The sequence below is a fragment of the Anopheles coustani genome, chromosome 3, assembly GCF_943734705.1.
Source record: "Anopheles coustani chromosome 3, idAnoCousDA_361_x.2, whole genome shotgun sequence".
In the NCBI taxonomy this organism is placed as follows: domain Eukaryota; kingdom Metazoa; phylum Arthropoda; class Insecta; order Diptera; family Culicidae; genus Anopheles; species Anopheles coustani.
The window spans coordinates 30,596,525-30,614,358 of NC_071288.1; the positions used below are offsets into that span (position 1 = coordinate 30,596,525).

Below are 17,834 nucleotides of genomic sequence, written 5' to 3' on the forward strand. Positions count from 1 at the left end.
CCCAAATGGTACTCGATCTTGTGCGTGGTCAAACCACCGAGAACCGGTCGCCAACCGGTCCGCCCCTAATCGCGATGGATGTTATGAATTATTTAGAAAGACGCTCCGAACATCGGACTCGGTAGCACCTTTTCGCCCCGTTCGATCGCTCTCCGGGCCCGTGGTGTAAATCGTATGTATGTTTATGAAAATTTATATAACCCGTACGAACTCGTGATGCATTCTAATTAACATGTTCCCACTAAACAAAACACACAACCGCGCGCCTCACCTGCCTGGTTGCCGCGGCCGGTGGCGTTTTTCGACCGTCATCTTCTGCCCTGAGGGATTCGAGGTTTTTTTTGTTCGAGGCACGCACAAACACACACACTAGTGCGCACACTGAGGGATCGGTTCTGTCGAAGGTGATCCCACTCTCCAAGCCAACCGACCAGACGTGCATAGTTCGTCTTCAGAGTCGCCCCCTTCTCCCCCTTGGACGCAACCCGCATTCGGTTTCGGGTTTAGCATACATTTGCACTTTTCCCTTACGCCTCTGCGCTCCCGACCGGCGGGGCGTTCCGGGACGGGAAGTATCGTCTCTCTTCCGATTTGGACTCCCAAATGCAAACGCATCCGCGCCAGCCGGTGCCGGTCCCGGGTCCCGTCGGGGAGGGAAGGCAAGGTGGAAGTCTATCGGCGCGAAATGTGGGTTAAGTAGCGCGAGCATATTCAGAGGCGGCAGCGCTGGAACAGTCCGGGTTTGCGTGTGTGTGTGTGTGCGGGCCGAGGCGGCCGAGCAGCTGCTGAGGGAAATCCGATTCCGCGGGAGGCGCGCAAATCGATGGCGATGGCAAATTTGGAATGGTAATTTTTCCGCTCCTATGTGCATGTGCGCTATGCTAGATCGTGTCCCGATGTCGGTCCGGATGCGGCTTGGGGAGTTTTCTTTTCGTTTCTGAAGCAATCTTGTGGGGAACTGCATGACGATTCTAAATTCGAAAATGCAACTATTGACTGACATGTATTATACATTAAATAAAAGTGATTAGTTAGTGTGTTAGTTGCTTAGAAAATGTAAAACTAACAAGAAGTACATAAACAGTGGACTGCAGCATAATTTGATGGATCGATTCGAAGTAACGGTTAATTGAAGTCACACCAATTTTGCAATGACGAACGATGTTCGTGTCTGCCGCGATCTTCTCCAACTCAGTGTGCCAATGTTTTGTCCTCAATAAAACGGTGTAATTGAATGATGTGTCACCTGTGTACACATAAACCCCGAGCTCATCGTTTATCATTGTACTGATGAGTATGAATAAATCGTGCGTTCGCCGACGTCTGCGAATAGAACAGCTTGCATGTCGCGTGATGCCGCGATTACATAAAATTAAATTACATCTTAACGAACAACCGAACAGTACGGTACAAACATCGATGATGATGATGATGATTATGATGGAAAGCGTCGTGTGTTGTTTGTCACCACACGCACGCGTCGATAGCATCTGGTCAGCTTTTCCTTTCGTGGATGTCTACCTAACTAACCTCCCCGGGTGTGCACGGTGGGGAGGGAGAAGACGCCACTGACCGTCCAGCTACCTCAACACTACCACCACCTGAGACACGACCACTTAGGCATTATTGGCGAATTAAGTTGACTCCATTTTACGCGATACGACTCTTCTCGGGAGGATTAGGAAAATTGCCACCGGATCGAAGGGGTGAGTTGTGCGGGGTGGCGTGCAATGCCACGCTAAACGTAAACATCATGAAACCAGCGTTTCCTTGCGGAACCCTTTCCATCCCCCCCCCCCCCCCCCCCCCGCCCACTGTCATCTCTCCCCCTTTTAACCCTGGGGACACGAAAAGTGCAACGTTTAAATAATAGCCCGCGCTGCGCTTCTCTCCAATATGGCCGCAGACGTTGCGCGTCTGTGTGTGCTGCCCCCCCACCCCTTTTTGTGTGCTGCACTTTGCTCCGATGTGGGGCTTTTAATGGCCATGGCACACGGCATCGGTCGAGGGTCGCGCTAGAGTACACCCGCCAGCATATATCGTCGTCATCGGTGTACCCGTCCGTCCGTCATCAACGATCGTCGTCGTACTTTAAGTTGTTCTTTTTTTTTTTGTTTTACATTCCCATGCGTCTAACGATGCGTTCTTGCCCGGCGAAACCTGTGAATCGTCCAGTGATGACCTCCGCAATGGAAGCGGCAATCGACGGTTCGCGATCGTCATCGCGCGTGTAATCGTACGATTTGCTGACGTGAGCATTCGACCACCACAGCAACGTCCGGCTGGGGCAGAACTTGCTGGCCAGCGCACAGCTTTTTTCGTTCGGGCCGGTGAATGAATGATACCTTTATTCGGGAACTTTTCGGGGTTGTAGTGGAATGTGTGCTTTAAAACCCATTTCGATCGCGAAGCTTGGCTCTTCGAAACCGCAACCACAACCACGGTATGCGTTCGCGGTTTTGTTTGTCCCATTTATTCACGATGGCACGTGTTTGCCGCAAACGATGGCCGCCCTGACCCTAGACGGGCCTGCAAGCCAAACAGATGGCCGTTGCATAACGATTGACATTTTCGTGCGGCTCGTCGATCAACAGATCGCAATCGTTGCGAATATGTTATTTGTGCAAGGATCTGCCCGGTAGAATCGTACCGGAGTTTCCGAGCGAAATTGTATATTTAATATACGGTAAAGGTTTACCATACATCATCTTGTGGAAGCAACAGTGTTTGATGAACGTGTGATTGATGTCTTATGTACACAAAAAAAAAAAAGTTAATCGGAATTCAAATACTCTTTGAGGTTTCTCCGTACAAGCGTGAATGTATCGATATTTCTAATAGTGGAATTTTTTTCTATCAAACTACATAAAATAATCATCACCTTGAAGGTTGATACTTTAAAAGAAAAAATAATCCACAACGATTAAAAAACATATTCTGCAGCTATTCCTGTGTCCGGTTTCGTTCCGTTGCAAACAGCAACAAAAGACTTCAACGTCCGCGATGAGACGAACGTTTGAATGTCGGACGAAGCGCATGAGCACGAAACGCATGTGTGTGGTAAACCATGATTTATTTTGTTTGTTTATTTGGTGGTTTCAACTTCATTCTCGCATTCATCCTTCAATGCCTTTGTGGTGTTTTTCCTCCAAGGAGTGTCGACTTGAGATGAAATGATTTCAAATTTAAAACGAGGTTTAATTGGTTAGTCTTTTGTTTTGTTTTCCAACAGCTACTTCGAATGTATTATACGGTTAAATATGTTGTACGTTTTCAGATAATTTACTACTCTTAAGACAAACACAAATCAACTGTTCAAAAACCTCCTCAACAGACAGGGTTTGTCCTTCATTCCGACACCTGCTCGTACTAGTGCGATGAAAAACACCACGCTAGTTACTCCACTAGCCTCTATCTCGAGTGCACTTGAGATCTCGAAACGTTCGAAGGTCGCTGTTTTACCGTTCTTGCCGATGCAACCGATGCAGGGGAATCCTGCTGGAGGCAAACCGACTCCACCGTATTGCCCTTCAAAGGTGTTCTAATCGTTGCACGGCTATTTGTGGCCCCACCAATCACGGCGCGCCGTCCATTACTCACGACACCGGTCGTTTGGGGACGAGCGCCATACGTAAACGCTGCCAGAGTTAGAGCTACGACTCACCGTTACCCATACGCCAACGTTACACCGAAGGCAGGCCAGAGTAGGAAGCCACCGGTCCGGTTCGTGGCCGATTCGAGATTCTGTAATTGAAAACGAAACAACAGAACGAAAAACAAAACCAAACCGTACACGACGTCACGTTCCGTGCCCGACGCCATCTTGCGTCTCGTTGACTCATGGACGATGACGCGCACGTGCTGGTGTTCGGAAGCTACGAGTGAGATGACTTCTTGCTTGAACAACAAAAGTACTCCGACCCTTCGACAGATACTGATCGAACGCTGGTGGACTAAGGGATTAAGGGAGGAAAAAATAATCACAAACCGAAAGGGAAAGGAAGCAATTCATTACGCCCTACAAGTGACCGGGAAGCAATTATGGGGCCCGCGACACCGCTCGCAACCTTTTCGCTTCGTTTCGTTTCGTTTCGTTTCGACTGATGGATGATCGCTTGACATATTACGGCAAATGGGACGTTTTAAATATGTTGGTATACCGATCCGGCATTTGTAACGAGCCGCGGGAGCACGAATCACGTACTTTAAAGAGAATTCTGGACGGGGTTTACCCCGGCGATTGCATAAGCAATGCTATTGCACTGCTGTTCTCTGAAAACTTCTATTCTCCCACGACTTCCCAGTACTAGGTTATTCTTAGTTCCATGAAATCATTAAAAACGTGTGACTTAATTCGTGTTAAAACCACACCAATGCAGCTAACAGGTATAACCCGACATCTTCAACGTTTGTTCGTTAAACGTTTTAATTTTTCGCACGCAAGGTTTTGCTCTTTGACAATCTTACAAAAATGTTTCGGCCTCGAGAAGTTTTAGTTTGAGTGCGTTTGAACAAAACCTAGCAAATTAACACCATAATCCGTGTTCTTCGCTGAGTTAAATTTACCTTGAAATTGTAGTCTTCCCGTTTTTGTGTTTGTGAGCAAACATGTGTTGGCCATTTAGAGCATTCTTGTTGCAAATGAAGGACGGGAGCTACCGATGTACTTCGGCTAGTTGTTATGTATTTGCTAACCGAAGACTAGCAGTAAAATACAACGTAATACAAAACGCTCCTAATAGTGCTGCGACGCTTGTGAGTGCGTTTGCTCGCCACGACCGATCGTACCTGCAATTACATCATATTCACGCGCGGTAGTCCTTCAACCCGCTGCTTAGAAATTCAGCAGCCACCAGCGAGACGATTAAGCCACACGAACGAACAATGTAACAGGCACTTATCAGCGTCTTGGCCGCATAAAGATTGACTGCCGATGCCGGTGCCCGACGGTTTCGGTTCGTGTCACGTCGTCCCAAGGTCCCGTCCCCACGGAACGGAACCCGACGGTTTTCCCCCACGTTGTTGTTTTGTTTTATGTACGCGAGAGAACCGTTTGCGAACAGTCGGTGGTCTGTGGAACACCCACATAACCCCCCGCGCTCCTCCGTGGTTGGCCGCGAAGTCGTCGCACACGTGTTGCATAACGCGTTGTTTATGGACTCGGGACTCGACGGTGGCATCGACGGTGGCATCCGCGGTGACAAACCTGCAATGCTGCGATGCTGCAAATCGATTGGATACCGTTTCCCTCCCTCCCTTTCCATATCTATGGAGTTTGCATCCCGAAACGGAAACGACGTTCGCTCGATGATTATTATGTCGTCGACGAATCGTGCGAGATGCGATCACCGCCGATCATCATTGCGGGGTTCTGCAGGTGCAGTGATTTATGAAATTCGACGCGGTTCCGCCATCCCATCGATGCCAGCGGAATGATCTTATCGGGAAAGGAGAGAGAGGGAGACGGATCGTGCAATAGAATCCGCGTGGATGGTGAATAAGGAACGTTCTGCATCTAGCAAACGATAACTCAACAATGAGAGATCTTTGGCGATCTGAAAGGGCAAAAGTGTGCTTTCCTGCCTGAGTTGTCAGGTCTTCTGCCCCTCCGAATGATGCTGAAGCATTGTGGTGCACGATCATAAAATTGTAAATAAATTATACAAATTCATCGTGTTCTGCAAATTAAAATATATAATGTTTAAAACCAGTGTCAAATGAAGACGAGCAGAGCGCATATATACAGGAATAGACATTTCAAACACGTGTGGCTCTTGAGTTAGCAACTAACAGCAGCTAATTTATGTTTCACACAATTTTGCTGTAGAATTCAACAACGAAAGTTTAAAATAACGTCTTGAGCAACGTAAAAACAAAATCAAATAGAATGTAGTAACATTGAAAGTTGTCTACGGTGCTTTAGATTTATTTCATTTAATCAAATTATCTAATGTGCCTTAACATTTTTGGTAATTCGAACGCAAACTCTTGTGCTTTAAAAAAATACTGATCTTTTCTGTTAATTCAGTTAAAGCAGTTAAAAATGCCCCCTCTGTTAGCCACTGTGAGACGACGACAGCCGATCGCTCATTGGACGGTCCGTGCACTTATTTAATTTTGCAAAATAACTGCCATTAATCACAAGCATGACATCCGATCCATCCATCTCGGCAAAAAAGGGAACGGGCGAAAGGGCCGGGTTCCGTTGCACCTGTGCTATTGTTTGTTGGGGCCCATCATCGTTATTGCAGGGGTAACGTGCAATTTTGTGCACGCACCGAATAGATACATCGCGGCCTAAGAGGAAGCAATCATGGGGGATTTCTAGGCCGGGAGAGAAAAAAAAACCATGCTGGCCGCATCTGTCCACCCACTGACGGCAAGCGCATCCGGCACTATGGAAGGCCGTGTGCAGTTTGCTAAATACAGGTTACGCGTCGAGATCTCTTGCGATCCACCAGCGATCGATCGTGGCGATCGAGAATGACATCGGAAACCAACGTTCGGAAGAGCCATGTGGAGAGGTGGAGAGAGAGGTACCTTTCACGTAGTTTGATGATGCAACGGACCACAACACGTTGAGGCGGGTGGGGCAATTCGACGAACTCTGATAAGCGGTACAACCTCGACGGAACGTCCCGTGTAACGGGCGTGTCACTTTGTGGTGCTTTACGCATGCTTCAAAAATGCCGAAAGGAGTGGTCGTGCCGGCCGAATGTCTTGCGGAAACATTGGCTTATCGTGGTTTTGTTGCCTGAAACGTCACGTAGGCACTGAACGTCAAACGGTGTACAAATTTGTTTCCCAATCAAACTCACTCACTTCGATGACTGTGCCCGATGACTGCATTTATTGACTTGCAATGTTTTTCCCCGTACTCCTTCCCATTCGCAGTCGCAAAGCGGTCAAGAGCAAAATGCCACCAGCGCCGGCGCCGTCACCAGCACCCTCGAGGACAGCTGGTTCTGGGACTCGGAGAACAACATCTCGTCGACGTCGTCCTCGTCGAAGAAGGACGACAACGAGTCGCCCTCGTCCGGCACCGAGCTGACCACGATACCGCTCGAGGCGCCGGCGAGCGAAGGAGAAATCATCGAACGACTGCAGCGCCAGCTGGGCGAGAAGATCCAGCAGCTCAAGAAGCAGCAGCTGGAAAATGCGCTGCTCAACGAGAAGCTCGGCCAGGTGAGCAGCGAAAATCGAGAGCTGAACGAAAACATCGAGGAGCTAGATCGGCAGCATGAGGTGGTGCTGGAGAACCTGGTTGCCGGCAAGCGGGACCTGCAGGAGAAGTGCAACCGGCTCGAGGCGGACCTGGCAGCGCGAGCCGCCGAATCGCAAACCGCCCTGCAGGAGCTGCGGACGCGCTTCGAACGGCTGGAGCAGAGCTACACCCAAACGTGCGCCGAAAACGTGAAGCTCCAGCAGGAAACGGAGAAGCTGACGGCGGAACTGGAGCGGATCGTATGTGAGAACATGGAAGCGGTTGCGGCCCTGGAGGGTCAGCTGGACGAGAAGCGGCGCGAGCAGGCGGAAGCAAACGAACTTTATGAATCGTTGAAAGCGGAAAACGAGGAACTGCGTCAGAAGAGCACCCCCGAGGAACCGTTCGTCGTGGCCCTGCCCAAGGAGGAGGATGGAGAGGACGAAAAGGATCGTACGATGGCGCTGCTCCGAACGGAAATCGACGAACTGAAGGAATCGTTGGACGAAGCGTGCACCGAGCGGGACAATCTGCAGAAGCTGACCGCCGAGCTGGACCGTTCCGAGCAAATTGGCCAACTGGAGCGGGAGATTGGAGAGCTTCAGAACGAGCTGCGCAGTGTGATCATCGATAACTCGGTCCAGCTGGAAGCGAAGGAGAAGGAGTACGACGAGAAGCTCGCTCTGCTGCGCCAGGAAAATCAATCCCTGCGCGACAAGATCGGTGATGAGGCAAACAACACCGGTCGGACCGATCCAAACGTGAGCCGGCTGGTGGAGTTGGTACGGAAGTTCTACGATCTCGACCCCTCCCAACATGATGCGCTCGAGCAGCGGCTGCAGCAGGCACGCGACCTCGAGGCGAAGCTCTCGGCGGTGGAGAAACGGCTGCTCGATTCGAGCAAGGAGCTCAACTTCCTCAAGATGGAAAACTCGCGCATCCAGCACGACAAGGACACGCTGAACGCGGACCTGATGCAGTACGAGAAGGAGTGCTCCAATCTGATGAAGAACAACGATCTGCTGATTGCCGAGATCGAAAACCTCAAGTGCAACAAGCTGGAAACGATCAACGAGAACGCCGAGGACAGCATCGTCGTGCTGGAGAAGCAGCTGGAAGACTCGACTCGGTTGAACCGGAGCCTTGAGGAGGAGTACCGCGAGTCGCAGCGCAAGCTAGAAGAGCTTATGGAGGAGAACGAGGAGCAACAGATGAAGGTAACGGCGTTGGAAGAGGGCCAGAAGGAGCGAAAGGCCCGCGTGCAGGAGCTCGAACAAAAGTTGCGCACGGTCGGGTCGGAAAAGGAGGCACTGGCGGCACAACTCGAACAATTGCGCCAATCTGGCATGCAGGAGACGGAACAGCTCCGATCGGAACTCGAAAGCGTCCAAGGACAGCTGGGCACTATCAACGAGGACCATGCAAGCTTAGTGCATAAGCTGCAGCAACTTCAACAGACCTCCTCCGACAACGTCCGTCAGTGGGAGTCAAAGCTGGAAGAGATGCGGCTCATGCTGGAGGCGAAGGAATCCGACCTTGCGCAGGCTCGGGAGGCCACGGGTGCGGCACCTTCCGCGGAACAGCTGGAGCAGCTTCGCTCTCGCTTGGAGTCGGAACTGGCGGCCGTAAACGAGCAGCATCGTGCGGAGATGGAGAAACAGAAGGAAGCACTGGACAGCTTGACGCAGCAGAAGGAAAACCTCGTCCAGCTCGTGACGACCAAGCACAACGAGAGCGTACAGTACCACGCGGAGATACAGCGGCTCAGCCAGCTGCTGCAGGCGGAAAGCGAGCGGTCGGCACAACCCTGCCCAGAATGTCCGTCGCTGCGCGAGAAGGTCCAGGACTACGAGCGGCTCGCCGATCAGATACAGTTCCTGCGTGAAAAGTCCGACATACTGACGGCGAATCTGATGACCGAGCAGAACAACCAGCGGATGGCACTGCAGGAGAAGCAGGAGCTGCTGGAGCAGCGGAATGGGTTGCAGCGTGATCAGGAACGGCTCCGGCAGCATCTGATGGAGATCGAGGAAGCGCACACGCAAGAAACGGTCGAGTTGCAGCAACGCTACGACGAGGCTCGCCACAAGCTAGCAACGCTCGAGGATGAGGTGAAGAAGTCCACCAACGCGCTGACTTCGGCCAGTATCCGAGCGAACCAGCACGCGGAAACGCTGCAGACGCAGTACCAACTGCTGCTGCAACAACGGGACGAACTGAATGCGAAGCTAGGCGCTGCCGACGATCGCGACCAGAAGAATCAGGCATCACTAACGAACCTGCAGTGCGCGCTGGAGCAGTTCCAGATGAGTAAGTGACCACTTCCCCTTTTCTTTGTGCAGCAAGTGCCGCATCCTGTTACTTACTCTTTTTGCTTTCACCTTTCTAGATAGAGAACGCGACATCGAGCTGGCAACGGTAAACATCCGTAAGGAGCTGGAAGCGATCCGGGCGCGCGACGACGAGCTGAAGGAAAAATTACGCCAAACACAACAGCAGCTGAGCGATGCCAAAAATGGCCTCCTAGCGGCGGCCCGAATCTCCGACCAGCTGGAGATATCGCAAGTAACGGTGGCATCTCTAAAAGCGGAACGTAAGTAGCTCCCACCCGTAGCCTTAGAGCTGTGTAGCGTTCGAGGTAACGCGTTAATTTACGCATTGGCTAACCGCGGTTGGCGTTGCTGTCGTTTGTTTTGCTTGCCCTTATCAGCAATATCAATTAATTAACACTAATCCGAACAAACAGGTACTGCGTGTTCGATACGATAAACCCGCGTGCCGCTAGACGATAAGAGGCATGACGTTTTTGTGTGCGATAAGTGTGAATTGAATAGGATTTAGAATCGAGCCCCTTTGGCGGAAGAGTTTCATCAAAAGTTGTTTTCTATGTTTTAACGAGGCATTGCCACAAAACCCATTTTAAACGACGGCAACTTTCTTTTAACGCTCACTGTTAATCGTTTCCTTCAACGTTGCCATGGTTACTTGAGTTTATAAGTATTGGATTTAAGGTTTAGAAAGCGGTTGCCAGTTAATGTTTGAGTGAAAGTAATTATCGTTTAAATCGGCCGTTAGACTTTTTTTGCCTCTAAGAGATTCGTATGCATCGTTTTGAAGGATATTTTATAATTTATGTTATGCATTGAGATTGAGATTTTTAAACCCCTTTTTTCCGATTCATTTTCACACACCTTTTCATTGCTCAGGGAATATTGTTGAGGTCCACAAACAAGACCAACATTCAAATCAACTAACATACTAACAGCAACTAACGGCAAATCACATTTGTTGAGAGATAAGAGAGAGAGAGAGAGCGATGGAATGCATATCGATCATCCATCTGTGCACTGTGCAATCAACACACTTCACCATGCAGCAAACAGCTGGGTTCTCATTCGCGGTCATTCAACAAAAAAGAATTCGGTGCTATGGTGTTGTGCTAACAACAAGCTAATTATTTATGCTGCGCGCTAGAAGATGGAGGCGCCTGGTCATTAGAATCATCTGTCCGATCGGGAAAAAAGGCGAAGTAGTGAAACGTAAGTGTGTGTGTGTGTGTGTCCTTACAAAAGAAGTGGATGCTTCTTCGCGCTTTTTTGGCTGCTAGGCCATGGTATCCTCCCGAGCTTCATCTTCACCGAATATCAAAATGCGGCAGGATATGTTTCGGCACACATCATCGGTGAAAAGGGACCAAAAAAATCAGGAAATGGAAAACGCCGTAAGCTCCCCGGTGTTTCGGCAAACACACGACCACGAACACCCCGCATCTGCACACACGCATACCACAAGCCCTCGCCCTCCTACCGCGCGTTCGACCGAAAGGTAAATATCAGCTGGTAATTCTAGGCTATAAAACCATCGTGCACCCCGGAATTTCAGCTGATATCCACTTTTCCGTCGAGAGTTGGCAAGAAAGGAGGAGTAGGAGGATGAATAGGAGAAGGCGGGCCGAAGCGGGGCATACAACATCAAAATCGAGGATCGGGGGGACTAGTTTTCGACCACGTTCATCAAACATCATGATTTATTTGACCATTTAATCATAGCACTCATCGGTTAAACGATCGAACACCGTTCAAACGGCAAGGACTCAGCTCTTGGCGGTGATCGGGAAGATTGTGGGTGTAGTGGGAGCGATTGTGTTGGCTGAAAGTGTAGAGTACAAAATTTGTGTGTGTGTGTATGAATGTGTATTTAAACAAAACACTCGCTTTGATATTTGTTTTGAGCACTAAAATTTTAAAGGAACTTTTGCACTTTTAAAGGAACGAATGCAATTTTTTTAGTAATTTTATTTTATAACATCTTTACAGTTTTATGCACGTACTCATGTTCTGTTTAGTAATATATGTATTTTATTTTAATTTATGTATTTACACTTTGGTTTGCTGGGCACTTGCTTGCTTCAACATCACTTACATTCACTTGCTTTCCATCGCATTTCGTCCCTTACTATAAATGTCCAAAAATCGATTTAAAACTGTGTGATTCGAAGAGACTCGCCTTCGGTGCGTAATGCAACTTATCGCTAATATCCTCGCCCATTGCTTTGTTTCAGCTGATTTTTTTTACAATGCCTGTTTGCAAATAACGATAACCAAAGAACAATTGAAACATTCCTATCGCATTAGAAACTCAGCTAAGCTTGTGTAGGTTTTATCCATCTTGCCATCTCATGCCACGCAGTACGAATGATTCACAATACATTTTTGTTGTGTTTTCTGGTCTCGGTGGCTCACAAAGTAACAAACTTATCTAACTGCATTGTTTAGACCGATGATGTTTAATCCTTTAATCCGTAGCTTTTTAGCTTTGAATCGCGTGATGCGTTAGAAAACAGCAAGTTCAGCGAAAAAAGCTAGAATGCTAGAGTCCGAATGAGATAAAAATTGTGGACAAATGAATGGACAAAAGTGACTCCCTGTTTCGTCCATATTTAAATGACTATCATGTAATCGTGGTTGAAACGTTGAGTTTAAATGAATTAGTTGTAAACAATAACAGTTTATCTCAAAGACATATTGAATAGTCGTTTGACCGATGAAGGGAACATTCCGATCGAACATTTTTACGTGCCTACCCCCCCAAAACATCGCCTGTTTGTTTTTGGTTCCGGCTTGCAGTGCAAGTTAATGCCGTTCGCCATACACCCGGCGCCTAAGTCTGTATTGCTATGTTCCACAACCCAAACCACACAACCAGCCCTCTAGCCTGGATGGTAGGCAATCTCACATTGTAATGGTGTGTCACTGTTTACCAGTGGAACATGGGGCGCATCTACACCGGTGCGCACCTGTTTTCACCCCAAAAACACACCTTACAAATTGGGATTACCCCGTCCATGCTTCGCTCATCATACCCGCTGCATACATGTGTGTTTGTTGTGTTTTTTTTTATCGTTTTGCTTGATGTTATCGCCGTGCCTTCGTTACTGATCCAGTGTATTATGTGTGTTTGTTTGTGTTTTTTTTTCATTATTATTTTATTCCAAATAATTTAATACTCTCAACTCATGAGAACTGTAATATCTGTGTATTATATCTGTGTGCGTTTTATGTGTGTGAGTTTTATTTTGTTCTTGTTACCGCGGATCTACGTTGCGTAGTGTATTTTTTAAATGCCCCTCTAGTATTATCATGTGTTTTGTTTGTTGCTGCTATCTGCGAATGTGAATGTCCTAGAATTGTGCTAGAGTTGTAAAATAAAAATGATAAAAAAAAAGCCAAATCATTCCTCATCACTACATTCTGATGTGTGTCCCTTCGCATGCGACGCTTGCTACCAGTGTGAATCTCTCATTCTCACTCATCTAGTGATCAGCCGATCTCATCTCACCATCCGGATTGATGATTTAAAATTAGCGCGTCACAAAAGTGAAATTAAAGTGAAATTCTGTCGCGTGTGCGTGTGTATTTTTCTTCGATCCTGCACGTCCTAATGCTTCCATTCGCCGGGGTGAGTATTACATCAGGTACTGGTGTGATTTTTTTAAATGGACATCGTAGGTCAATCCCGCCGATGGCCTGCTATAGCGACAATCAGTACTTATGTTATACTCTTCCCGTCGGAACGGGTAACCATCATCACCAGGAGCCGATTAATGGCCTCGAGGTGCGTATGTGCGTATGTGCGTATGGCATGAGCGTTAAATGGTAACTAAAAAGTGTGATAAGTATGAAATAATGTAGCCGTGTGTTTTTTTCGTGTGCGTGGAGGTCAGTGAATGCATCGAAGATAAATTCCCCAGGAACTACGGCAGTTAAAAGAAAACAAACTTTTGAATGAGTAAAGGAGTGCCAATAGGATAATTTATAATTTCTTAAACATGTTTTTATTTCACTAAACAGTTCTTAATACCCCTGCTTGCATACTAAAACCATTGATCTCGTGCACGTTCGTGTACGGGGTCGTTTTTCGTTTTCTCTTTATTTTTCGCTCTCTTCCTCACTCCGCACAGTGGCAAAACGAGATGAAAAATATGCCGCCCTCGAGCACCGTCTGCAGGAAACGGAAGCGAGCCAGGCGGACAAGGTGGAGAAGACGCTGGTAAAGAACCTTATCATTGGTTACGCGGTGGCACCAAACGCGTCCGACAAGCAGCAGATCATGAAGTTGATTTCATCCGTTCTGACGATGGACCAGGCGGAATGCACGAAGGTGGGTCTACACCGAGGTCCCGGAGGTGGCGGATGGCTTAACAGCATTCTCGGCAGTGGAGCTACTGGCCCGGGTGGAGCAGGTAACTAGCACGGGCTTTATCTCTGGGGTGCTTAATTCACACTTGATGATCGTTTATCATTCCCTCTTCTGCAGCGAACTACAACAAGGAATCGCTAACGGAAGCGTTCGTGAAGTTCCTGGAGAAGGAGTCGGCCCCGAGGGCAACGGCAAACTCTAGTCTACTGAACATTGTCACCAGCAGCGCCGCCGGGGAGCCATCACACTCAGGGGCAGTTTCAACGACGATGGCAAATTTCACGAGCAATCTGGTCACATCCACCGCAGCAGGGACTACCGGCAACGTTAGCAACTCCGCACCCGTGCAACCAATCCTGCTACCGGAAGCGGTCATGCTCCAGCAGACGAGCACGTTCGCGCCGACCCGAAGTTCCAGCTCCATCCTGAAGGACATCCTCAGCGACTCCTAATATCAAGACAACGACGCGTTGCTTTTCTAATCGCGGACCAGCGGGGACAGTGTAGATCGGGCTGGTTCTTTTTAAGCGCAATTGCTTACCGAAAACATACAGCACTCGGTTGAGGAATGATGTACATATTTTGTTTTTGTTCTGTGCTCCACACCAGTGTTAGAGAAACTGTGGGTTGACCGTGTGAAACTAGAAAACATGCCGACGCAAAACCCACGGCAATTGTTTAAACTAGTATTTTACAATTTCAATCAGACATTACTGCTGATCCACGCAATATAGAGGAAATACTATCCAATACCTACAATACACAGGACGAGGTTGTAGTTTTATCGAATATCGATGTAGATGACAGCCATTTTAAAGCGATTGCGACTCGCAAGGCGGCGCAGAACAAGTCAGGATGGCCGAGCGGTCTAAGGCGCTACGTTCAGGTCGTAGTCTTCTCTGAAGGCGTGGGTTCGAATCCCACTTCTGACAAAAATACTTTTTTTTATTTTTGCAACACAACGATAGTGAAAACTGCATGTGGGTTTTCGACAAATGTTTAGAAAGATACTGCAACATAAAAAACATAGAAATCTAAGTAATATTATCCACTGTAACATAATCTACATGTAATCTGTTAATCTAATATAAGCATTGGAGTAGTCTTGTCGTTTTAGAGATGCGAGAAGGAAGGGTTCGACAACTCTGTCAAACCCATCCAAGGATGGAGCCCAAAAAACTTGTCAGAAGTGGGATTCGAACCCACGCCTTCAGAGAAGACTACGACCTGAACGTAGCGCCTTAGACCACTCGGCCATCCTGACCATTCAGGAAGCTGGCCCCCAGAACCATTCTGATTCCCCCACCATAACACATATGCTAATCCTCCACAATCCTGTGTAATTTCCATTTCAAGGACGTCCTTAAGACTACGGAAACTTCACCGACAAGATATCTTGACGTCGCTTACTTTTGATTTGTAAAATATATATTACGCCACTTAGAACGAAGTGTTACAATTATTTTAACATGTCCTTCAACATTTCTACCGCTCGTGCCATGTCTATCTTCTGTTCGCTTGCCTTCGCTACCTCGCCGGCCAACGCATACAGCATCTTCTCCTTGCCTTTACGATACTTCTCCACCACCTTCGGGTTACGCTCCATCGCATCCTTGCAGAACTGTCGAATCTGTTCTTCATCGGTGATAAGTAACCAATTGTTTCTGGTAACCATTTCCACTGGGCAGTTGACCTTGTTGCCAGCGACGCCGTCGGCCAGCAGCTCCTGCAATACTAGTCGAGCGTAATGCGCATTGAGTTTGTTTTCCTCGAGCATATCGACAATTTTCGCTAGCTGTCCGGACGTAAGCCGGCACTCATCCGTTTCCAGCTTGTTGCTATTCAAAACGGTCAGTAGTTCGTTGATGAGAAAGTTGGCTACCATTTTTGGTGACCGGTTACAATCTGCCTCGTCAACGATGGCGCGGTAAAAGTCGTGTAACGGGATGTCGTTCTAAAAGCAAAATAAAACGTGAGTCAGCCACAAAGTGCTGTATTTATGCTTCTATTCCTACGTACGACTAGCGTGATGGCAATCGCAGGAGTTAATTGGTGTTGCTGTATTATCCGCTGACGAGTTTCCTCCGGAAGTTCCGGCAGGGTGTTTTGTATTTTTGGAACATCCACTAAGGCTAGGTCGCCACCGTATTCCTCTGAATCCTCGTGCAGCTTCAGATGTAAAGGAGGCAAATTCGGTTCGGGCATGAATCGATAGTCCTGGACGACCTCCTTGTCCCGCATCGCTACCGTAATCCGTCGAGTGGCATCCCACGCACGTGTTTCGTTGTGAATAGTTCCACCATCGTTCAGGATGTTGATCTGCCGCTGGATTTCGTAGTCTACAGCCTGGGAAACTGCACGCACCGAACCTATGTTTTTCACCTCGGTGCGAGTTCCCAGTGGAGTGTTTTCCATATGCACCGATATATTGGCATCTACTCGCAGGGCGCCCTCTGCAGGGAAAAAATATATATCAGGAAAAATGAAAAAAAAGTTTTCCACCTCTCCGTGACAGTGTTCGCACACTGCCGTGACCAGGATTCGAACCTGGGTTACTACGGCCACAACGTAGGGTCCTAACCACTAGACGATCACGGCTATAGAGGCTTATGATGATTGAATATCGTGTCACTAATATAAATAGCTTTTTTAAAGGATATTTTTCCAAAAATAATGGCAAAAACCACTATATTTTCCACTATTAAACTTCTAGTAATTATATGGAAATGCACGCAACCGTGTTACATACTCTGGGTTGCCTTTCGCTTACTCGGTCTCACGTATAAGCCTACTGGTTCTGTTCGGCATTGCTTCTTCCTGTTTTTGCACTGTTTGACCGACGACATTATTATTTGTCTATGCTCAAAACATTAAAAAATTGCTATAAAACAAAATGTTTGCTTCACAAATGCGTAATTATACACAATAGTTTGATTTTTCATCTGAAAAAACCAAAAAAAGTTCCGTGCGTCGGCCGGGAATCGAACCCGGATCAACTGCTTGGAAGGCAACTATGCTGACCATTACACCACCGACGCACACGCTCCACTCAACTCTTAAACGCATACCGGTTCTCTTCCCACCTCGACATACTAACCTTCCATCTTGCACGAACAACTTCGCAGCCTAGTTAGTATCAATATCAACTCTTTCACCAGTGCAGACGCTTCTTCACCACTTTCCAAATCCGGTTCAAATACCAGCTCCATCAGAGCCACTCCAGCACGGTTGAGATCCACTAAGCTTTTCCTTTCCACAGGATCGTGCAACGATTTTCCACTATCCTGTTCCAACTGCAGTTGATGCAAACGAGCCGACTTGTAATATGGAACCTTCGTTATGCCTGGTATAAACACTGGAAACGAGAGAGACCCTCGTCGCGCAAGCGGTGACCTTTGCTGTGTGATCTGATATCCGGTCGGCAAATCGGCATAGAAGTAGTGCTTCCGATCGAACATCGACACCGAATTCACCTCACAGCCCAAGGCAAGCGCTGTTTTCACGCCTAGTTCTACGGCACTTTTGTTCAACACAGGAAGTGTGCCCGGAATCGATGCATCAAACAAAGACACGCAGGTGTTTGGAGCGGCCCCAAATGTCGATCTTGCACCGGAAAACAGCTTCGATTTGGTTTCTAGCTGAGCATGCACCTCCAAGCCGACAACACTTTTCCATTTTGTCCTGCATTGAATGATGGAGAAGAGTTATGTAAAAGTTATCAATCACGCGGTTGAACAAATATAGGTTCGTGTATAGCTAGTTTCCCATTATATTCTATACCTTGTATTATTTTTCGAACTTTTCGTAGACGCAAAATATCTACAAACCAGCCGGTTGGATAACGACATGGTGTTTCATGTGTTCCTTTGGTCAACAGCTGTTTGTTTACTTCTATTGGTACTACTCGCATTTTCACTGGGTGAGAAGGTTG

General features: G+C 47.8%; 2 protein-coding genes and 4 non-coding genes across 6 annotated transcripts in view; 2 read left to right on the top strand and 4 right to left on the bottom strand.

Annotated features, from left to right (window-relative positions):
- LOC131272000 (putative leucine-rich repeat-containing protein DDB_G0290503) overlaps positions 1-14,862 on the top strand; it is a 35,670-nt gene extending 20,808 nt beyond the window's left edge. Inside the window, exons 3-6 of the mRNA XM_058273601.1 lie at positions 6,895-9,514; positions 9,594-9,797; positions 13,665-13,946; positions 14,021-14,862. Coding sequence (XP_058129584.1) covers positions 6,895-9,514; positions 9,594-9,797; positions 13,665-13,946; positions 14,021-14,355 — 3,441 coding nt within the window. The 3' untranslated portion in view covers positions 14,356-14,862. The remainder of the gene's footprint in view (positions 1-6,894; positions 9,515-9,593; positions 9,798-13,664; positions 13,947-14,020) is intronic.
- On the top strand, positions 14,753-14,835 carry Trnal-cag (transfer RNA leucine (anticodon CAG)). Its single transcript has one exon. It is a non-coding gene; the product is annotated as a tRNA-Leu (tRNA).
- A 222-nt stretch (positions 14,863-15,084) lies between the features above and the next one.
- Positions 15,085-15,167, bottom strand: Trnal-cag (transfer RNA leucine (anticodon CAG)). The gene has a single exon. It is a non-coding gene; the product is annotated as a tRNA-Leu (tRNA).
- Positions 15,168-15,271: 104 nt separating this feature from the next.
- Positions 15,272-17,769, bottom strand: LOC131272001 (glutamyl-tRNA(Gln) amidotransferase subunit B, mitochondrial). Its single transcript, XM_058273602.1, has 4 exons — positions 17,684-17,769; positions 17,001-17,584; positions 15,923-16,356; positions 15,272-15,857 (listed from the first exon to the last, which is right to left on the bottom strand). The coding sequence occupies exons 1-4, from the start codon at positions 17,749-17,751 to the stop codon at positions 15,363-15,365; spliced, it is 1,581 nt and encodes a 526-aa protein (XP_058129585.1). The 5' UTR covers positions 17,752-17,769; the 3' UTR covers positions 15,272-15,362.
- On the bottom strand, positions 16,430-16,501 carry Trnah-gug (transfer RNA histidin (anticodon GUG)). The gene has a single exon. It is a non-coding gene; the product is annotated as a tRNA-His (tRNA).
- Positions 16,870-16,941, bottom strand: Trnag-ucc (transfer RNA glycine (anticodon UCC)). Its single transcript has one exon. It is a non-coding gene; the product is annotated as a tRNA-Gly (tRNA).
- Positions 17,770-17,834: the final 65 nt, after the last annotated feature.